Genomic DNA, 23,388 nt, shown 5'->3' with positions numbered 1-23,388 from the left:
CTACAGGAGGAGCTGAAGACACACTGAGAAGACAAGAAGATGGAAAAAGATGAAGAAAGAGGAGTGAGCAGGGCCATCCACACTGCTGCTGGTGGTAGCGCTGGCTGTGGTGTTGGTCGGGGTGTTGGTGGGGGTGTTGGCGGGGGTGTTGGTGGGGGAGGATGCGGCTGGAGATATGAAGCGCCCTACAACCCTGGTTAAGAAATCCTGATAGGTGCTCAGCTTGGGTAGGACCATCATTGAAGCTTCTCGCACTTGTCTGCTGGAGTCATCTTGAAACAACAGCACGGATGACTGGAACCAAGATCCAACCACCTTACACATCAGAGGACCGCCAGAATCCCCCTTAACATAAAGGAAAGATGGACATGTTCATGTTCAACATCAAGATTGAGTACTAAGTTCACATTGATTGCTAGTGTTTAGCAGGTCCTCATGAGATGGCACTGGAAAAAAATGCTGAATTGAAAGAGAATGACGGAGCTAAGAGTGTACAGCTTCTGAGCCAAAGACATATAATCGTGTTCTATTGTGTCTTACAGTAATGTGTTTTGTCTCATCCTATCATTATCATGATCCAGATTTCGTCTTTAGTTTCTTTGCTGTTTCCTGAAGCCCTTGTGTTTCTGTGTATTGTGTTATAGCTGTGTGTATCATATTTCTAGAGTTTTGTGGACTACCTTTTTGTGTTTCATTATTTCTTTTATAGTTTCTCGTGTGGTATTTTGTTAATCATTGTCCCTTCCTGTGTTTGTGTACTTGTTCTCTCATTGAGTTTCCTGTTTTTTTTTTGTTGTTGTTGGTTTTTTTTGTAGTTGCCTTCCCTTGTGTGCAGTTCCAGTTTTTCTTCCTGCCTTACCCCTAAAATACACCAGAAGTGTGTTTGGTCCGTCCAGCATGGTAACGGAGCAGATAGGTTTCAGTTTTAGTCAGTGAGAAGGCTTTCACCACTGCAGCTCTTCTCTGGCAGAGCTCCAGCAGTCTGGAGCCCTCCACAGCAGATATGCTGGACTTCTATTTCTGCCGGACGCCGGAGTCCTGCGCATAACTTCAGCACAGAGTAGATCGAAACGGGTAGGAAGTGTTGCCGAAACCAAATTAAAATATCCGGTTAAACTTCAGAATAAAATACTCCGTGTTGCCACACTTGTGCCAGACTGTATTTCCTTTCACTACATCGACAGAAAGTCCTAATGGGGCATAGCAGAGCCCGTAATCAGCAGGTTAGAGGAGCAGGAGGAAGTGTATTTATTTATAAAGCCTTACTGACCCATAGTAGAAGCAGAAAATTCTACATGAAAGAACAAAACAGAGACAAATCAAGTTAATCCTACTCCTGCAGTTCAGAACAATAGCTTGACATGTGTTTGTATTTTTTTATGGCACTTAATAGTTTCTACTTGCATGGCCAGGTGTTATTCTTTAAGTACCACAAAACTCCTCTGTCTCGTGAGTCTAGCACTCCAGTGGTGCTGCTCCATGCTGCACTCAAACGCAGTCAGTGGAAGTTGATGAACGGCGGGGCATGCAGTCAAACTGCAGCACAGCTGTGATGGAGCAGAGATGCATCCTTCCAAATATATGGGGAAAAATATGTGACCTTTAAATCAATATTAGTTATTTTGCACTAGGGTCCTCTTTTGAGTTTTTTGCAACCCAATGACATCATACTGTGTTGTATTGTATCATGTCTTGTTTATAGTATCATATTTTGTCGTATCATATTGTACTGTGATATATACTGTATCATGTTGAATCATGTCACATTGTGTCAGATCAAGTTGAAACATGTCACAGGGTATATGCGGGAATCTTGAAGTTAATTTTAATACCATATCACATGTAGCATAGCTTTCGTATGCAATCACTTCATGCTATATCACATTATATTGTAGTTTCATAATGCAGCATACTCTATCAAAGGTTGTATGGTATTCTTTGGTACAGTAAGGTTTCAGATTTTCCTCCTTTGATAAGCCAAAACCCAGTGATGACCAGCATCTTGATAGAATAGGATGTAATATGAGAGACTGATGATTTACTGCCTTTGTTACTCACCGTTTCTAGAGTGAACAGTCCTGTACAAATCGCATCACTTGATGAACTGTCTCCACAGTTTACAATTGAGGTCTGGAATTCCTGCAGAACTTGTTCCTCTAAAAATGTTGAAACAAAAAGACTATTAGAAGTGAATCAAACCCCAGTAACTACCTCACACAAGAGTATGTAAAAACGTAATGATTTTTTTATGTCTTAATGTCTTCTCTAAATAAACTGATATAAAAATAAAGACTTACCTCCTCCTCGTCCAGGGCTCCAGCCAGCACCCCAGCAGGTTGAGCCCTCAGCGAAGGTCCGTCCATCGTCTAGGCAGATGGGCTGGATGTAGTTTGACAGGGTGGGTTTAGGTGACAGCTGCAGCACTGCTACATTTGGCCCAGTGAAGTTGCTTAGAGTGATGTTTATCACATTCAGTATCACCTCAAACGGGTTTGATCCGTTCTGTTTCAAACGACCCAAAACAACGGTCCATTCAGATAGTATGGGGGAACTGTTGGAGGTAGAAATAAGTCATTAGGACTGACTGATCATTAATCCAAGGGTTGAACCTTTACAGATTCACCCTTTAACACTGTTCTCAAAGATGGTCCCTTTTCATGTCAATCCTTGACAAACTGCCGAAGCTTTTTCCACATATACACTCCTGAATATTTGTGGAAAATATCTGTACAGCCTGTCCCAATGTGGAACAAGAAGTGGTTGGCAATTTCCTGCCTTTGTGTCTGTGTTGGTTTACCTGCTGGTCCAAGCATGGCTTTTGGATTAAACCAACGTTAGGGAGATGATGCCTTTCTCAGGCATGATACATGGCATAAGTTTGGCAAAGTACTGCTTAACTTATGCTTTTTTTCAAGAGGAACCAGATTTGGCAATACAAACGAGCCAGTGGCTGCCATCAGGGCAACCTGGGCTTCATAACACCCAAGCAGTGCCTCAGACTGGCACCATGCCATGTTGCATTGATGCAGGAATTCATGCAAAAGAAGCTCCCAGTTTCCCAGAATGATGACATTTCTGTAAATCCTTTGATTCTTGTTTAGAATATACCAATAAGTTAAGAAAAAAAACATTTTTTCATGCTGTGATAAATCTAGAATATATGGAAGCTTCACTTTTGAATTAATCACAAGAAAAAGGAGACTTTAGGTTAAGGTTCAGGTGAACTAAAGTAGGCTGGTCTGTGCAATGAAACTGAAAGTGCTGAAAATGAGTCACACTCCAGCCCTGCATTATAGCACAAGTGACATCACTCTGGGTGTCTCACCTTGAGAAGCAGTTGGCGTTGCTCAACACAAATTCTTCGGCCACCAAAGTCCCACCACACACATGGGTCCCATTCTTTTGCAGACTCACCATCCATGGCCACTCGCCAGCTGCTGCGACTGAGCTTCCTCCGCTTATACGTGAATTCAGTGTGGCTTGACCACAGACCACAGCTGGAAAGAAAAGAAGTATAAGAGCCTTCTTTTAAGTGTTAGAGCTTGTAATTCTGACCAGATGCAGCAGATAAATTATCATACAACTTTTCTACCCTATTCCTGCAAGGTTTACAGTAGCCACTAATGTGGGTTTAACTTCTGGTACAATAACGTAAGTTTCTCCCAATGTAAAAGTGTAAATGTACTGTACCAGTGGCGTACTAGAGTGACTTGGCACCAATGGCAGTTGTTTTGTAAGAAATAAATACTTAATTGAGAATTACTGCTTCATTTTCTTTAGATCAAAGCTCAGCTAAATGTTATTCTAAGCTATATGTTATATTTTCAAGTCCGGTTATATTTTCTGAAATGTCTGATAGCTCTGACTCTGTGGTGCTGACTGGACAAAGTTGAATCTTTGTCTGACAAGAGTGTTGTGAACATGTCATTCACACTCTGAAAGCATCAGGGATGTGTTTCTTTTAATATTAACTAATTCTTAATACAAAATTTGAGATTTACTGAATGTAAGAGTTCACCAAGTAAATCATAGTTAAAGATCACACATTTAAGAAGGACTAGTTGGTGAATACTTATTTAAACAAACCCACAGACTAAAGAGATGAATGTTAAAGCTCTGATCCAGGAACAGTGGCGTGCACAGACTTTTTCAAGGGCAGGGGCAAAAAGAAAAAAAAAAGGGCACATAGAGCACGTTCTCGCCACCGAAGAAAGGCACTATGTTTTGCTTATTTTCGAGGGCACTTTAGCCATATTTATGTTATACAAATGGCACATTATATAGCCTTAAAACAGACTAACTAGACAGACTACTTAAGTTAGTTTGTAGTTAGGATCAGCATCCACAAGAACTGTGTAGATTCAACATTGGACTGTGAAGAACACACAGAAATAAATAAATAAATCCCTAGGGGTCTGGGGGTCTTTCCCAGAACATTTTCAATTAAGTAGATGCCATTTCCTGTATTCTAGTGCATTTTAACACCATATTAGCAACAGATAATCCAAACTGGTTCGGCGAGGTATAGTTCTGGCTCAATATAGATCAAAAAAGGGCCCAACATAGAAGTCATTGCAACAGTAATGTTTCATAGTATTTCTTGGTCCTAATGGTCTTCTGGAGATTAGTGTGTTTTTCCACCCAAGAGAGCGGTAGTGTTTTGCCAACCGGGAGGGCACTTAAGCACACGCTTTTACCACCCAAGAGGGCAGTTTATCATGTTTTAACCAGCCAAGGGGGCAAGTAGGTGTTTTTTTTTCACCTGAGAGGGCAGTTCAGTGTGTTTTGCCAATGAGGAGGGTACTTAAACATGCCTTTTTGCCACCCAAGTGGGCAGTTTATCATGTTTTAACCAGCCAAGAGGGCAGTTTAGTGTGTTTTGCCAACAAGGAGGGCACCTTTAGCTAAACACCATTGTACTAGGAAAGAGAAATAAGGGCAACTGAAAAAAGAATTGTGATGCAATTTGGACAAAAGTCAGAATTTGAGATTGAAGCCAGAAAATGACTTTTCCCCACAGAATTTTGACTTTTTTCTCAGAACTCTGTCTTCCAGTCTCAAAATTTTAATCTTTTCTCAAAATTCTGACATTTATCTGAGAATTCTGACTTTTTCTAGAATTCTGACTCTTTTAAGAACTCTGACTTTTATCTTGCTATTCTGACTTTTTCTATACCTCTGCCTTCTCAAAACCATTCTGACTTCTTTTTCTATAACTCTGACTTCTACCTCGGAATTCTGACTTTTTCTGATATTCTGACTTTTGTCTCTGAATTCTGAATTTGTCTGCAATTTGGACTTTTACTGTAAAAGTGACTTTTTAAAATCTCTTAATTCTGACTTTACCTCGAATTCTGACTTTAACTGCAATTCTGACTTTTTTCTCAGAACTCTGACTTCTTCTTGAATTCTGACCTTTATCTCAGAATTCTGACTTTTATGCAGGAATCTATTTTTCTTAGAATCCTGACTTTTATCTTAGAATTCAGAGTTTTAATTCAGAATTCTGACTTTTTCTAGAATTCCAATCTTTTCTATAATTCTGACCTTTAGCTCAGCATTCTGACTTTTTCTAGAATTCTGACTTTTAGTTCAGAATTTGACCTTTATCTCAGAATAGGAAAAAGGAAATCTAGTTTTTTTTCTAGTTGCCCTAATCTTCTTTAGTAGAGTCAACACTGAAGGTACACAGTAATCCTATAATATTTCATTTAAAGAGGCAGTGTGACATGGTCAAAAGAGTACATGCATAAACGAATAGAATGTTACCTAACTCATATATGGGAGCTTAATTTATGAACCCAGGGTGCTACCTAGTGGAAAAGTAAAGAAACTGCACAACACATCTCTATCATAAATCTTGGCTTTTTTCACTTTAAAAACTTGAGCAGTAAGATAGTGATGGAGTTGTGCATCTACAAAAACAGCCCATAGTTTCAGTGCCTCCCTCATTTTAGAGTTACCAAGCTGCAGCCAGATTACCGTAAAAACGGTTGTTTTCCTGTTGAAGATGTTAGGATTAAAATCAGCACATATAATTATATGGCAGGCGCTCACGTGCAGGGGGCGTTGACTCAGGGGTTGGGTTTGGTGTTGGAGACGGGCTATTACAGTTGAAGCTTTGGTCAGTGTCGTTCCCTGCTGATGTGAAGGTCAAGTAGCCTGGTTGGTTGACAGCGATGTGGCCGTTGATCCACGTCTGGAACTGGGACACACGGGCGAAGACTCCTGGAAACAAAGGCTCAGCACATCCTACTCCGAAATTTGTGACTCCCTCCTGGATCCAGCGGCCATTTTGCATGCTCACCATTGGACCTCCTGAATCCCCCTGTGTGAAAAGAGGACTGTTTACGAGAACTGTAGTCAAAGGTTGTCAAATCTGACAGAAACAATGGAGTTTAACATGCCCACCTGGCAGGGGCCCTTCCCTCCATTTTCAAAGCCTGCACAGATCATGTTGTCTGTGATCGAGACAATCGAGTCGTAGTAACAGTTGCACCTGCTGTTCCCCACAACCGGCACCTCCACCTCCATGAGGTCTTGTGGGGAAGGAAGGGACACTGTTGACATAAAAAATAATGTTGAACTGCCTTAAATATAGTTTTGTGGCTCCCAATAAAACTCAGTGGTTATGAATGTGACATATTTTTCTCAGAACCGTGTCCATTCATCAACACAACCAATAATTTTGTTTCAAACTGTTCATCGGTCAGCAAAATCCAGCTGCTTTCTGTGCTCCAGTTTACAGGGGTTCTGACTGTTACAAGTTTCTCTCGTCACTTACTAATGAAGTGAAGTCAATCAGAGCCTCAACTACTCAAATTACACTGCTCTTATTCCCTTTCCCTCCACGACTGTTTTCATTGTTTTAACTGTACAATGAAAATTTTTCACATTAAAAATAAATAAAAATAAACCACTTTTATTTTCTTCATACATATTCCCCTTGAGGAATATCACTTAAAAACACAATGTTTAGTAGCTGCTAAAAATCTGGGTGGTTTGACAGTAATTTAAATTTTGAGTGCAAAAACAAATGATCTCTTTTTTGAATGGATTGATAAAAACAAACTATTTTGCTCCATTTCATGAAGAAATAAAAACATTTTAACATTAAAGCATATATAACGATGCATCTGTCTGGTGAAAAAATGGAATCCAGCTGCTTTCTGACCCACCTCCAAATTGAACATCGCCCCAGCCGGTGACCCAAGTGTCAGTGCCGTTGAAGAAGGTGCTGTTCGGGGCAGCAAGGCACACTGGCTGGATGTAGTCAGTAAAATTCACAGGTAAAACCAGCCTCAGGAGGGCAATGTCACTGTCAAAAGGAATAATGTCGTAGTCAGGATGAAGAATGATCTGCAGGACTCTCTGGGTCACCTCGTTGGGGTTTTGTCCCTCTTGACTCTGTCGACCAAGATGCACGGCCACAAGCCTGGGATTGAGGCTAAACGGTTAGAGAGGAAAAAAACAGAGCTCAGACATGGGAAACAGTCATGTACAGCATCTCAGCAAGTCAACTTTCTGGAAAAAAAGGAAGCTCTAATTTAATTTCTACACCCATACAGTCACAACAGATGGAGGTTCAGCATGATTTTGGTCTTGCGTCTTAAAAATTAGTTTCTCCTCAGAGCTGCCAAATTCTTACTCACAGTGAACATGTGTTTGTTCCCTGTTTAAAATGTAGAAAAAGGCATGGTCCAGACTTTGCTAACTTTCTGAAGCAAATTTCAGAAGGATATGTCCATGTTCGAACACAAGGGAGCTTCATGGCCACTGAAATACCTTCCTGATGATCTGAAGTGTTAGCTTAAGCTAGAAATTTGTTGAATTGAAAATCATGTGTTAAGGGTTGATGAAAGACTTGTTCCTCAATCTATCCTCTTACCCTATGACGCAGTGAGCAGCAGTAAGCACCCACTCATTTGTAATGAGAGTCCCGCCACAGAAGTGAAAGCCGAATATGCTCAGGCTGGCCATCCATGGCCAAGCGCCATCAGAGGCCACCTGTCCTCCAACAATGCGGGTGGTGATGGTGTTGAGTGGAGGCTTCCCGCACACTAAAGACACACAGGAGACAAGGATTGAGTAAGCCTCCTCTGTTCATGGAGATTTAGCATCACATGTTTGCAGTCCTGCAGGAATTTTATCTTAAACTTGTTTTGGATAACAGTCTGGGAGTGTGCCAGGTTATTTCCACTGACTGATCTGATTAATAAAGATGAGCTTCACTTCAGTCATATATCAACACATGTATCTATCGCATGAATATATTTCATAATCATCTGGGAAAGTTCCCATAGAAAATGGGATGAGCAGGACTTTTTTGAAAATCTTCAGAAGGTCACTGGAGGAATGCTCTGTCTGTTACATTCACAACAGGCCAACCAGAGCGACAAATTGCGTTGTGTGCATGCACTATTTTTGTGCAGGCCACCACTGCCTTAGATTGTTAATGGTGGAGCTTCATCTAAAACTGATGCCAAGGCCAGAGCAAAAACATCTTTTCTGCCAAGACAAGCCTTTCAGCATGGCTCTCTGCTCTGATTTTAAATAGAAATATGGTCCTTTTCTGTTAAAACTGCCGCTTTCCTACAGCTACATCCGAAATAATTGCCCACTCAGCATGTTTGAAACACCACAAAAAAATGAAGTAATAAATAAATAAATGACTTACCATCTATCACTGAGATATTCTCTGAAAAAAAAGGAAAATGCATGTTTTAATAACAGTTTCGGATCATAAATGCAAAAATTGCTATGATATATGTCCAGGGTAGGAATTTGATTTGTTTCTTAGAAATGTTACAGTCCAGTACACGGTGAAAATCTTTTTCCAGCTCTTTCCATGACTGTCCAGTTGTTTGATTCATAGTTTGATTAAAGAGACACTTTAATTTTACCACGTATAACAGTCATCATGAGATTATTTGTTACTCCTTTCACCTTTCATTTTCAAATGTCTCCTGACCCATATATTTATCATGATTTTAACTCAAGATAAAAATGCTTTTGCTGATAATATTTTGCATTAAGCATCTGAACACCAAGACTGATGGAATGGTGCAGCCACAGGAAGAGCCACTGGTTTCAGCACCTCCATCATTTTAATATCTGCTGCCAAATGACCACAAAACATCCAGAACAAAAGTTTTCAGTTCAAGATTTTAAGCTTAAAATCAGCACATATGGGGATGCACAGATGGCCTAGCAGTCTAAGTCACTACCCATGTATGTGGGGGGCCTTGGTTTGAAGACAGACTGTGGCCCTTTACTGCATGCCTCTCCCCATTCTCTCTCCTGTTTCTGACTCTATCCACTGTCTTCCTCTATATAATACAGGCCTGAAAAGACCGAAACTAAATCTTTGAAAAAGAAAAAATCAGCACATACAGTATTAACTCATAGCAGTACTCACGTGCAGGTGTTGTTGGTGGTAGAAATGCGTCACTGCAGTTGAAGCTTTGGTCAGTGTCGTCCCCTGTGGATGTGAAGGTCAAGTAGCCTGGCTGGTTGACAGCGATGTGGCTGTTGATCCACGTCTGGAACTGGGACACACGGGCGAAGACTCCTGGAAATGTAGGCTCAGCACATCCTACTCCAAAACTTACGACCCCCTCCTGGATAAAGGTCCCATTCTGCATAATCACCATTGGACCCCCTGAATCCCCCTGTGTGAAGAAACAAGAGTTTTGAAGACGTTGTCCTCACAGGTTGTCTAATCTAACATAAATACTGATGTTTAAAATGCTCACCTGGCAGGGGCCCTTCCCTCCATCTTCTAAGCCTGCACAGATCATGTTGTCTGTGAGTGAGACAAAGGAGTCGTAGTAACAGCTGCACTCGTTGTTCCCCACAACCGGCACCTTCACCTCCATGAGATTTTGTGGGGAAGGAAGGGACACTGTTGACACACAAATAATGTTGAATTGCCTCAAAATTTTACATAAATTTGTGGCAGTCCCAAGGTATTCCAAAGGTTGAATTTATTAAACATTTTATTCATGAGTAAGTCACATTGAGATCAGAGATCTACTTTTCAGGGAAACCTGACCAAGGATGGCATCATAACTGTTTCAACAACTAGAAAACTCAAACTCCTGTAGCACACAATACTCAATAAAGGCAGTAATGATAAAACATCAGCTTAAACTGTTCCATACAGAGTGCTGTGAAGTCTCTTGCAACACAAATGAATAGGGATGAATTAGCCTATAGCTAAAATGCTACAAGTGCCTCTTTAACAGCTTTTCTTTAGGTCGTAAATATGACTTTAAACACGTCCATCTATGCATTTATACATAAATTATATAATACAGTTATACAGTCTGTATTCTTTGATGTAAAGTATGGTGCACCTCAGGGGCCCATCTAAGGGCCAATTTTATTTTCTTAGTTCATACTTCCCTTAAAGAATATCATTCATAAAAACAATGTTTTGTAGCTGCTAAAAAAATCTGGTGTTTTGAGCAGCACACAACAAAGTGCTTACTGCAAAAAGAAACAAAACATGCAGCTCCCTTTATTTTATGGATTGATAAAAAAAAATTACCAATCTATCTGACCCTATCTCATGAAGGAATAAAAACATTTTTACACCAAAATATATATCATGAAGGGTTTCTCAGATGAAAAAATGGAATCCAGCTGCTTTCTGACCCACCTGCAAAATTGATGTCGCCCCAGCCGGTGACCCAGGTGTCTGTGCCGCTGAAGAAGGTGCTGTTTGGGGCAGCAAGGCAGATGGGCTGGATGTAGTCAGTAAAATTCAGAGGTGAAACCAGCCTCAGGAGGGCAATGTCACTGTCAAAAGGAATAATGTCGTAGTCAGGATGAAGAATGATCTGCCAGACTCTCCGGGTCACCTCGTTGGGGTTGGGTCCCTCTTGGCTCTGTCGACCAAGATGCACGGCCACAAGCCTGGGATTGAGGCTAAAGGGTTAGAGAGGAAGAAAACAGAGCTCAGACATGGGAAACAGTCATGTGCAGCATCTCAGAAAGTCAACTTTCTGGAAAAAAAGGAAGCTCTAATTTAATTTCTACACCCATACAGTCACAACAGATGGAGGTTCAGCATTAGTCTGGTCTTGCTTGTTAAAAGTTCATTTTTCTTCAGAGCTGCCAAATTCTTGCTCATAGTGAAGTTGTGTTTGTTCCCTGTTTAAAATGTGGAAAAATGCATGGTCCAGACTTTGCTAACTTTCTGAAGCAGATTTCAGAAGGATATGTCCATGTTTAAAAACAAGGGAGCTTCATGGCCACTGAAATACCTTCCTGATGATCTGAAGTGTTAGCTTAAGCTAGAAATTTGTTGAATTGAAAATCATGTGTTAAGGGTTGATGAAAGACTTGTTCCTCAATCTTTCCTCTTACCCTATGACGCAGTGAGCAGCAGTAAGCACCCACTCATTTGTAATGAGAGTCCCGCCACAGAAGTGAAAGCCGAATATGGTCAGGCTGGCCATCCATGGCCAAGCGCCATCAGAAGCCACCTGTCCTCCAACAATGCGGGTGGTGATGGTGTTGAGTGGAGGCTTCCCACACACTAAAGACACACAGGAGACAAAGAGGGAGTAAACCTCCTCTGTTCATGGAGATTCTGATCCATAGTGACTCTTTTCACTTGAAACAAGACTAGGTTAAAACTTATTAAATGGCTGACTCCAACTATCTGGGATACCTGTTGAAATGCCCAACTTAATTGTGTGTTCTGGCAGAGTGGTTAGTGTTTGGGATGTGTAATTGTGCCCTCCCTTTTGTCTGTGGGTTGAGGAACGAAGGACTCTTATGTTCAAAACATAAAGCCCTGTTGGCAGGACACAGCAAGCCTAATGTCAGATCAGCTCATTTATCTATTGCATGAATATATTTCACAATCATCTGGAAAAGCTTCCCTAGAAAGAGGAGGACTTCTCAGAAAATCTTCAGAAGGTGATTGGAGAAATGTGGCTGATGGTTGTCCCACTTTGGAACTAGTATCCGTAGCCACTCTCGGTGACAATCTTGCTGAGGGGGTTCAAGCCTATGCAGAACTCCTCTCTAATTCATCCCAAAGGTGTTCTATCTGGTTGAAGTCAGGACTCTGTACAGGCCAGTCAAGTTCGTCCACACCAAACTCTCTCATCCATGTCTTTATGGACCTTGCTTTGTGCACTGGTGCACAGTCATGTTGGAACAGGAAGGGGCCATCCCCAAACTGTTCCCACAAAGTTGGGAGCATGGAATAGTCCAAAACTCCTTGGTATGCTGAAGCATTCAGAGTTCCTTTCACTGGAACTAAGGGGCCAAGCCAAGCTCCTGAAAAACAACCCCACACCATATTCCCCCCTCCACCAAACTTACACTTGGCACAATGCAGTCAGACAAGTACCGTTCTCCTGGCAACCTCCAAACCCTGACTTGCCTATCAGATTGCCAGATGTAGATGCGCGATCCATCACTCCAGAGAACGTGTCTGGAGTCCAGTGGCGGTATGTTTTACAACACTCCATCCAACGCTTTGCATTGCACTTGGTGATGTATGGCTTAGATGCAGCTGCTCGGCCATGGAAACCCATTCCATGAAGCTCTCTACGCACTGTTCTTGAGCTAATCTGAAGGCCACATGAAGTTTGGAGGTCTGTATTGATTGACTCTGCAGAAAGTTGGCGACCTCTGCACACTGTGTGCCCCAGCATCCACTGACCCTGCTCTGTCATTTTATGTGGCCTACCAATTCGTGGCTGAGTTGCTGTTGCTGTTATAATACCACTGACAGTTGACCGTGGTATATTTAGGAGCGATGAAATTTCACCATTGGACTTGATGCACAGGTGGCGTCCTATCACAGTACCACGCTGGAATTCGCTGAGCTCCTGAGAGTGACCCATTCTTTCACAAATGTTTGTAGAAACAGTCTGCATGCCTAGGTGTTTGATTTTATACACCTGTGGCCATGGAAGTGATTGGAACACCTGGTTTCAATAATTTAGATGGGTGAGTGAATACTTTTGACAATATATGTTTAATAATTATTTAACTGGTCTTAAAAACTGTTGATATTATTCGGTGTAATCATTTTATTTTTAAATTTAAACATTTCACAGCAAAAAAAAAAAATATATTTTAAGAAAGCAAATGTGTACACAGTGAATTATAGACCCGTTTAAAAAAATTTAATTGGAATTTTAGAACATATCAATTTAAATGCCCTCCTACAAAAGTGGCTGCCATTTGCAGTGACATAGTCAAAATGATTACAAAAAAAAAAAAAAAAAATGAAATTGACTCATGGACAAAAAATGTCAATAAAGATACCAGAGGGTTGAATTACAGTATTTCACAAGTAGTGATACAACTTTCATGTTGATGGTTGTCATGATAAAAAAATTGTAGAAACACAGTGATTGCCCACTCAGCATGTTTGCAATGCCACAAAAGAAATAAAGTAATAAATAAATAAAAGACTTACCATCTGTCAATGAGATATTCACTGAAAAAAAGGACAAATGTATGTTTTAATAACAGTTCCAGATAATTATTTATTACAAATGCAAAAATTGTTTTGTGTCCAAGTGAGGAGTTTGATATGTTTGTAAAGCACACAGTGTGAAGATAAAAATTAGGGCTGTCAATAGATTAAAATTTTTAATTGCGATGAATCTCACAAATTTCATAGTTGACTCGGATTAATCGCAAATTAATCACACTTTTTTTATCTGTTCTAAATGTACCATACAGAACTATTTCTCAAGAAATAGTAGTGCCGGTTTATAGCAGTTATAAATAAATGAATAAATCAAGCTGGCCCAAAAGTGCGCAGACCCACTGGGAAATGCCCGGTATGCCAGATAGTGAGTCCATCCCAGCTTGCAGAGTTGTCTGAGCATCTTTGTTGTAAACAATCCAGCATGGCTAAGGGGGGCGGCGTGCTCGTAGAGCTATTTAACACTCTACAAACTCCTTCAAACTCAGTTCATGTTGACAGTAGGAGCAAATAACTTAAGCTGAACTATAAGCTGAACCTGCCATGCAGAGGTCTCTGTCCTTTATCCATTTCTACTCACTTGTACTGCATCCCGACGGCGCTGCTTCCTGATCTCGCAAACGGGATGGGTCAAGGGTCACACAGAATGCACATGCGTTAATAGTGCAACAAAAAATTCTGTGGCTTTAAAAGAATTTTTAGTTAACACGATATTAACGTGTTAACTTTGACAGCTCTGATAAAAATGCTTTTAATTTTGAAATTTTGCATTAAAGCATCTGAACACCAAGACTGATGGAATGGTGCAGCCACAGAAACAGCCACTGGTTTCAGTGCCTCCCTGATTTTTAGGTGACAAAATCTTGACAGCTGCTGCCAAATGACCACAGAACATCAAGAACAGAAGTTTTTGGTTCAGATTTTAGGCTTATAATCACCACGTATAAACTCATAGCAGTACTCACGTGCAGGTGTTGCTGGTGGTAGAAATGCATCACCACAATTGAAGCTTTGGTCGGTGTCGTTCCCTGTGGATGTGAAGAGGACGTAGCCTGGCTGGTTGAAGGTGATGTGACTGTTGATCCATGACTGGTACCGGGACACACGGGTGAAGACTCCTGGAAACGTAGGCTCAGCGCATCCTACTCCAAAACTTACGACCCCCTCCTGGATAAAAGTCCCATTCTGCATGATCACCATTGGACCTCCTGAATCCCCCTGTGTGAAGAAACAAGTGTTTTGGAGAAGGTGTCCTCACAGGTTGTCTAATCTGACACAAATACTTATGTTTAAAATGCTCACCTGGCAGGGGCCTTTCCCTCCATCTTCTAAGCCTGCACAGATCATGTTGTCTGTGATCGGGTTAAAGGAGTCGTAGTAACAGCTGCACCTATTGTTTCCCACGACCGGCACCTTCACCTCCATGAGATTTTGTGGGGAAGGAAGGGACACTGTTGACACACAAATAATGTTGAATTGCCTCAAAATTTTACATAAATTTGTGGCAGTCCCAAGGTATTCCAAAGGTTGAATTTATCAAACATTTTATTCAGTCTGCACTGAGCAGAATTGATGGCTGTTAATGCTGCTTGAGACGCCAAGGAGATTGCTATGCATTAGCCACTGTTGTAACCAGACAGGCCTTTAGACGTGGTGGTGTTAGTCTTGGCATGTGTGTCTAGTTAATACAGAACTGCCCTACACTTTTTGAATGGTAGTGTGACAAGCTGATACTACCTGAATAACATCATTAATCCAGTCATTGTGCCTCTGCAAGAGCAACACAGGTTGGATTTCATCTTCATGGGTAACAGTGCTCCAGCTCATCGAGGTCCCACCATCAGGAAATGGCTGCTGGAGGCTGGGATACCTCAAATGGAGTGGCCTGCACTTTTTCCAGACCTGAATCTAATAGAAAACCTATGGGATCAGCTGAGTCGCCATGTAGAGGGGCGTAATCCCGTACCCAAGAACCTCAATGACCTGGGGACAGCTTGTCAAGAAGAGTGGAATACCATGCCTCAGCAAATAACAGGTCGACTTTGTCCATATAGGTCTTCCAAATGGACAATGACCCTAAGCATACTGCCAAATTAGCTGCTCAAGGACAACAAAGTCAATATTTTGGAGAGGCCATCACAAAACCCTGATCTCAGTCTTAAAGAAGGTTTGTGGCTAGAGCTGAAGAGGTGTGTGCAAGCAAGGCGGCCTACAAACCGGACAGAACACCAGTTCTGTCTGGAGGAATGGGCCAAAATTCATGCAAACTCTTGTGAGACGCTTGTAGAAGGATACCCAAAACGTTTGACCCAAGTCACACAGTTTAAAGACAATGCCTAAATACTAAGGGAATGGATGTAGACTTCTGAATTTGAAGAAAGTAATGAAATTCTCTCAGTATTAAGAATTGAAACTGGTTTAAATACCTGTGTTACATTAGATTACACTCTTACATTCAAAAGTCAATTTAAAAAATGTGACATGACAAACTTTATAAATATCAGGAACTCATTTACAGTCAAAGTCTCTAGAATGTTTTAAATGCAATGATCTTTTCTTACTTTTGTTATTTATTGTCATGTTCAGCTCAGGAAAACAAGACTGTCTTAAAACTCATCAGGTCAGTCCACTAACACTGAAAAATTCAGGACAGAATGCTTAGCTTTTTAATTTTTAATGTTGTGTTCAGAAGTTTGCTATGGTTAAAATATATCCATAATAATATTAATAAGAATGAGCCAAAATTTGTACCCCTAAACATATATAGGGACATGCCTCCATGGAGAACAAACAGAATCCAGCTGCTTTCTGACCCACCTGCAAAATTGATGTCACCCCAGCCGGTGACCCAGGTGTCGGTGCCGCTGAACAAGGTGCTGTCTGGGGCTGCCAGGCACACGGGCCGGATGTAGTCAGTAAAAGTCACAGGTGAAACCAGCCTCAGGAGGGCAATATCATTATCCGCTGAAAAAATGCTGAAGTTAGGATGAATAAAGCTCTGCAAGATTGTTCGAGACAATTCGTTGGGGTTGGGTCCCTCTTGGCTCTGCCGACCAAGATGCACGACCACACTGCTTAGGGGGGTTCTAGAGGGTCGCAGAACAGAAGAAAACAGCTCAGACATGGGAAACATTCATGTGCAGCATCTCAGCAAGTCAACTTTCTGGAAAGAAAGGAAGCTCTGGTATCATTTCTCCACCCAAACAGTCACAACAGATGGAGGTTCAGCATTAGTCTGGTCATGCTTGAAGATTCTACTTGTTCAAAGTTCATTTTTCTTAGGAGCTGCTAAATTCTTGCTCATAGTGGACTTGTATTTATTCCCTGTTTAAAATGTGGGAAAAGGCCATGGTCTAGACCAGTGGTTTTCAAACTTTTTTCACCCAAGGCACACCATATTTAAATCAATACAAAACAGACTTTTCAAATAATGTTACAGTCAAGGTGGCCTATAAGGGGAGATAAAGGGGAGAGCTTTCTGGGGCCCAGCCAACTGGGGGATCATGGAACTGGCAACAATGGGCAAAGGGTGGCAAAAATTGGGTTAAAAGTGGCTAAACAAAGTCAGAAATGGGCAAAAATTGGTAAAAAGTGGCCAACCCATGGGTTGAAATTGGCCAAAACTTGTTGAAAGTGTCAAAATAGTGGCAGAAATGGGTTATAATTGGCCTAAAAGGATTAACCGTGTGAAAAGGTGGTAAAATGGGATAAAAGTGATAAGAAAAAAGGGCAAAAGTGGGCAAAAAGTGGCAAAAAGGTGGCATAAATAGATCACAAGTGGCAGAAAAGTGGCAAATAGGGGTAAAGTTACTATAAGGTGGTAAAAGGGGTTAAAAGTGATGGGAGAAAATGGCAAAAAAATGGCCAAACAATAGCAAAATTATGTGAAAAGGGGCAAAAAGGTAGCAAAAATGGGTTATATGTGGCAAAAAGTTCCCCCAAAAAGTTGCAAAAATGGGTCAAAAGTAGTAATAAGCAGTGGCAAAAATGGGTAAAAATGTATTTTAACTTGGTCAAAAATAGCATGAATTCATAACTTTAACACCAATTTCAACCCAATAATAGCTTGCCATGCTTTTCAGCTCTAGCATCCTGCTAGCCAGGATGCTAACACCAATGCTAATGATCCAACACACACTGATATCATCAATAAATCCCAAGTGGGGAGGTTCCATACTCTGGGGTTTTTCAGGGGACCAGCCAGATCTGTGGTCAGGCCTGATTACAGTACTCACCATAAAGTTGTAGTAATAACATATGGTACAAATTCCCATGGCACACCTAGACTTGCCTTAAGGCACACTAGTGTGCCATGGCACACCATTTAGAAACCACTGGTCAAGACTTTGCTAACTTTTCCAATACTGAAGCAGATCTCTAAAGGATATATCCATGTTTGAACACAAAGGATCCCCTGAAAAAACTCCTTAGTGATCTGAAATGTTAGCTTAAACTAGAAATAGTTGTGTTGAACTGAAAATCATGTATGAGGGTTGATGAAAGACTCCTTCTTCAGTTTATCCTCTTACCCTTCGATGCAGTGAGCAGCAGTAAGCACCCACTCATTTGTAATGAGAGTCCCACCACAGAAGTGAAAGCTGGCTATGGTCAGACTGGCCATCCATGGCCAGCTGCCATTAGAAGCCACCTGTCCTCCAACAATGCGGGTGGTGAGGGTGTTGAGTGGAGCCTTCCCGCACACTAAAGACACACAGGAGACAAAGAGGGGGTAAGTTTTAGCATCACATGATTGCAGTCCTGCAGGAATTTAATCTTAAACCTGTTTTGGATAAAGGTCTGGGAGTTTGCCAGGTTATTTCCACTGACTGATCAGACTATTAAAGATGAGCCTTCTGGTTTCACTTCAGTTTCCTGATGTTAATATGATCAAAGACAAAATGTCCACATCCAGAATCATTCATATACATTGATACAATGTATATGAATGATTCTGGATGAATTAAGGTTCACATTCAGAGTGTTAATTATTTTTTTTTTGGCCTGTTAAGGTAACGCGTTAACGTTCACGATTAATCTGGAAAGCTTAACGCATAAAAAAAAATAATAACGCAATTTAATCATATGACTTAGTTTGTCCACAACTTCCTCTGCGCAGATGTTTACATGTCAGGGGTGAAAAAGTTAAAGGCGGGTCAAATGCAGCCAGCAGTGATGAGTGAGGAGACAGACCCAGGTCTGCTTCATGGCAAGTTTCAATTTAAAAAGCTGTCTAATGGAAGTCTGGATAAAACAAAAGTTGTGTGTACATACTGCGGTGACTAGTGTGCTGCGGTAATTGGGCCCTTTTTTGATCTATATTGAGCCAGAACTATATCTCACCGAACCAGTTTGGATTATCTGGTGCTAATATGGTGTTAAAATGCACTAGAATACAGGAAATGGCATCTACTGAATTGAAAATGTTCTGGGGAAAGACCCCCAGACCCCCTAGGGATGTATTCATTTATTTCTGTGTGTTCTTCACAGTCTCACATTGAATCTACACAGTTCTTGTGGATGCTGATCCTAACTACAAACAAACTTGAGTAGTCTGTCTAGTTAAGGCTATATAATGTGCCATTTGTAGAACATATAAACATGTCTGAAGTACCCTCAAAAACACGCCAAACTTAGTGCCCTCTTCAGTGGCGAGAACGCACTGTATGTGCCCTTTTTTTAAATTTTCGCTCCTGCCCTTGAAAAAGTCTGTGCACGCCACTGCTCCATATGGTGCATTTACTAAACAGATGTTTTGGGTTCATGGATAAATTTTCACATAATGAGGGAGAAAAGCTGTTAAAAGTGGCTGTAAGTGCTGAGAGGATTCAAGGATCACACACAGTGTAAAAACCCTTTTTATGTGTAGTTTCTTCATGAAACCATAACAATAAACTGCACAGGCTTTGGTTTTATTGGACAGAGTCCACAAATTGTGGAGTTAGGTTTGCTGAGCAGCTGGTCTGCTCTGTACTTGATCTGTAGACGCCTTGGTGCAACATGTTCCAGTATGTCGCTGAAATGTTTTATGGCTTTGAAATGTCTTATTGATGGCTATGATAAGTAAACTTAAACCACAGAGCATGTTTAAATGACCACAAATGAGAGGAAGAAATATTCAGCAACTTACCATCAAGCTGTGAGTGACAATCTGAAAAGACAAAAAAGGACATTTTAAATAACAGCATCAGAATAATATTAGTCATAAACGCCGAAATTGTCAGAAATGTGTACAAGAAAGGCATTTAAGTGAGAGTGATGAAAACATAAGACTTTATGATTCAAAGCCATAAGTCAAAAGAACTCAGGAAATGGTAAATGGTAAATAAGGGGAGTTTATATATATACAGAGATTCCTAATTCTTCTTTATTGTTCATTTTATCAATGTGGATGGACACACTGATAAAAACCATTAGGAAAGCAATGTCAGACTTCAAACACTTTGAGTAACTGTGAAAAGAGCCAAAAAAACTGGGAAAAAATTTTCACTCTTGGTGAAAAGCAGAAAAAAAATCAGTCAAAAGTGGCAAAGAGGATGAAAGAAGTTTAAAAATTTCAAAGTGTTTAAAAAGTGTCAAAAATGGGTTACAAGTAGTAAAAAGAAGTCTCAAAAATGGGTTGAATTTGGAAATAAGACGTCAAAAAATCAGCCAAAATAGGTTAAAGTGGCAAAGAAAAGTAGCAAAAATGGGCGAAAAGTATTGAACTGGGTTAAAAGTGCGAAAACCTTGGCAAGTAAAGGCAAATAGCGTCAGCTTTTAAATGAGTATAAAACTAGATGATATTTTTCATGCTTTATAAGTTGACGGGGTCCTTTTTGGCCTTTGAGGACAAGAGCTGCAAGCAAGTTCTGTCATTGGAAATAAATATTTTCAAAAGAAAATCCTGACAAAATCTTGAAATGAACCTGTTGAACTATGAAGTATTAAAGAAGAACTTATGACTTTGATGATTTTTAGCTAAACACAGATGTGACTGATAAATTGTAGAGATGAGGCAAACCAGGCTGGGTCATTTTTGACTAGTGTGGTTATTTGCTGCAATCAGAAATTATTCATTGCTTTAAAAAAATTCTAACTAAAATTTAACATATACCAGTCTCTCTAGTCGCAAATGTTCCACTAAACATAACTTGAATTAAAAAAAAATGTTATTGCCAAACTCCAAACTGGCAAGGAGTTGGAGAAAAATCTGTCACATCTGCATATCAGATATAAGCACAAATCCAACACTGTACATTTCTACAAGTGTGCAGACTGGAGTCTTTGAATGGACTGATGCTGAGTCATAAAGAGCAGCTTCTAACATACGCCGACTGCTCATGATAATCAGACAGGTCAAAGACAATGTCTATGGAAAACTTTGGTTGGATTCAGATAGGGTTGCCAACCGTTCCTTAAGATAAGAAATCAATCCTTATTAATGAGGATGCTGAGCATCCATACTATTGATTTTGAAGCTAAAGTGCATGTTCCTTACTGAATTGATGAAAAACGTCTTTTGTTCCTTATTTTTGACCTTTTTGAAACTCATTATCTTTACTGTTTTTATTGTAATGAAATCATATCACAGCTGCTGCTTTCTCTTTTCCAATTAGAAGCATCAAGTTTCCACTGTGCCTATTCTCACTGACTGATAAAAAAAACTTTTTATTGTTGCTGCCCCATGATTGCTAAGATACTGCAGAGACGCAACTTTTGAAAAACATGGCTGACAAGGAGACCGCTCCATGGTAGCCAAGAAGAGAAGGACGCACCGTGTTTTTATTTACAATCTTTAAATTTTTTTGCAATTATGATTTTCATTCCAAAAGTAATTTAATGAAATCTTTCACTTTATATATATTATGTTGTTACTTTGCACAACATACAAGTTATGCATGTATGTTAAAAGTGCTATTTTTACAGCTTAAATAAAATTCTGATAATGCTAATGTTATCCATCTGACAATAATGCATGCCCATCAGTGCCCTGTTCCTTATTTTTATATCTGGGAGGCAACCCTACATTCATAATTTACAATTATATAATAATAATAAAACATGAATCTGCTCTGACTGGAATTTCAACCTGATTAATGCCAACTTAAGATGTTTATTGTATCAGGGATGAGAGTAGCACTACATGTTTCAAATTTATCAGTCAAATCAATTTAGCTTGATTCTTTTCAAACATCAGATCCATGCATATTTAAATTCAAAGTTGCAGGTAACACTGATTTTCTTGTTTTGTATTTTAAATCCCTGAAATTCTTAACACTAAGCTTCTCTTATTTTCTTCCTCCTGAGAGTTTCTCCAGCATACAGCAGTCTCAAACATGATTAGTTAAGGTGAACAGTGAGGGTAGGGGTCCTTACCTTGTGTGAGAAGAGCCAGCAGGGTCGCTGTGCAGATCACCTTGTGCAGAGCCATAACTGAACTCTATATCGCCAGGTCAGCTTAGGTTTAAATATGCTTTCTCTCTCCTCCTTCTCTGCCTCCAACACAAACACACCTGTCTGGTCACATTGGAGGGGGTGTTGTGCAGCTCTAAATACCAGTCAAGTTTTGTCACAGAACCCTCCAGTATCAACTAGACTGCTGATAATAAAGATTAACTTTGTGTGACAACAATCCAAACATAAAACCAAACCTGCAAAACAATGCCACCAGTTTCAGACTGGCCCCACCAGATACCGGCCCTGAATCAGTCAGCACGCCAGCATTCATTCGATAGGCTGCAGGTTTATTGTCAACATCAATCCACGTAGAGCAGATCGATCCCAACCGCAGCAAAAACATGCAAAACATCAAGTGAAATTCTAAATATAACACAACGCACAGACCCCCAATTGTGAATCATCATTATATCAATGTTTCATCTCGTTCTGTGGCACTGGCAAGAGGTCATCCAGATGTCAGAGTCACAGAGCTACTTCAGCCGAACTGACAAGGAAAAATTATATTTTGAGGTAAAAAGACAGAATTTTACATGAAACCACAAATCCTTTGTAGCAAACATTAACCCTTTAACTTCATAATATATTAACTGACAGCTGAAGCAATAAAATCATGGAATCATGCTGACATGAATGAAAAATCAACCCCAAAAATGCCCCCCCCCCTTAAAAAAAATGCTGTTGACATACTTTTCCTGCGTTAACTCGCAGTCTTATTAATTATGCAACAACAATTAATGCAGAACTACTCGTACACAAAACCACTCTCAATGTAGGTTAAAAGTGCACAGGAATAGCGCTTATGACTGTATTAGACAGAGAATTTTGCTATTTTGTTTTGAGAAGATTCACCAAAACAAAATTGCAAAATATCTTAAAATATAATCTGTGATAACTGCGCTTAAAAGTTTTTCTCCTACCTTTCTGACGGACATTTCAATGTTCATACAGATGTGTCTTCCTCTGCTCCCGTTATGTGGGGTTGCACAAGGGTCTATTCTTGGCCTGATTCTTTTCTGTCTGTATGTTACCTCTACGTAATTTACTCAGTCCGTTCGTAATACACCGTACCACTACTATGCCGATGATACGCAGCTGTATTTTTCTTTCAATTCATTTCCCGGCTGATTAGCCTCAGTTTCTTTTGGGCCTCATAAAACTTCCTTCATCCCAGCATGGATAATACACATTCTTTTTCTCTCTCTTTCTCTCCTGCATGTGGAGCACGTTGTACCTCTGTTACCATACAAATAAAGGCTATTATTATGATTGTTTTTTAGTTAATAGTAGAGAAAAAAGTCAGCATTTTGGCAAAACCTTCAGACATGACCAGCACCAAAACTCACCATTTCATAACAGATTGTCCTCATTAGAAAGAGCAGCTGATTGATACGAACTGGCATTTTATCTTTATTTCTTCATTCCTGAACGGACAAAATGGGAAGGAACAGGCCAGATTTCTGCAGAGAAACAAACCAGTAAAACTT

The 23,388-nt window shown here is 40.3% G+C and overlaps 1 protein-coding gene across 1 annotated transcript; it reads right to left on the bottom strand.

The window, feature by feature from the left end:
• Nucleotides 1-21,876, bottom strand: LOC121529561 (transmembrane protease serine 9-like). Its single transcript, XM_041817499.1, has 20 exons — nucleotides 21,821-21,876; nucleotides 19,593-19,613; nucleotides 17,995-18,166; nucleotides 16,283-16,551; nucleotides 14,768-14,916; nucleotides 14,431-14,683; nucleotides 13,451-13,471; nucleotides 11,374-11,545; nucleotides 10,664-10,932; nucleotides 9,756-9,904; nucleotides 9,419-9,671; nucleotides 8,678-8,698; nucleotides 7,889-8,060; nucleotides 7,179-7,447; nucleotides 6,412-6,560; nucleotides 6,058-6,328; nucleotides 3,326-3,497; nucleotides 2,298-2,551; nucleotides 2,059-2,156; nucleotides 1-345 (listed from the first exon to the last, which is right to left on the bottom strand). Exons 1-20 carry the CDS (start codon nucleotides 21,873-21,875, stop codon nucleotides 1-3), a joined length of 3,534 nt encoding a protein of 1,177 aa, XP_041673433.1. The 5' UTR covers nucleotide 21,876.
• Between the last annotated feature and the right edge of the window lie 1,512 nt (nucleotides 21,877-23,388).

The sequence above is a fragment of the Cheilinus undulatus genome, linkage group 21 (genome assembly GCF_018320785.1).
Source record: "Cheilinus undulatus linkage group 21, ASM1832078v1, whole genome shotgun sequence".
Classification (NCBI taxonomy): Eukaryota; Metazoa; Chordata; class Actinopteri; order Labriformes; family Labridae; genus Cheilinus; species Cheilinus undulatus.
This window is presented reverse-complemented; position numbering and strand designations above follow the sequence as displayed.

Excerpts from the sequence above, each read along its gene's own strand:
- LOC121529561 (XM_041817499.1), bottom strand. The coding sequence starts at position 21,875 with ATGGCTCTGCACAAGGTGATCTGCACAGCGACCCTGCTGGCTCTTCTC. Across the intron at positions 14,684-14,767 it reads GAGGGAAAGGCCCCTGCCAG|GGGGATTCAGGAGGTCCAAT; the intron begins GTGAGCATTTTA and ends TTCTTCACACAG. Across the intron at positions 9,905-10,663 it reads GGGCGACATCAATTTTGCAG|TGTCCCTTCCTTCCCCACAA; the intron begins GTGGGTCAGAAA and ends GTGTGTCAACAG.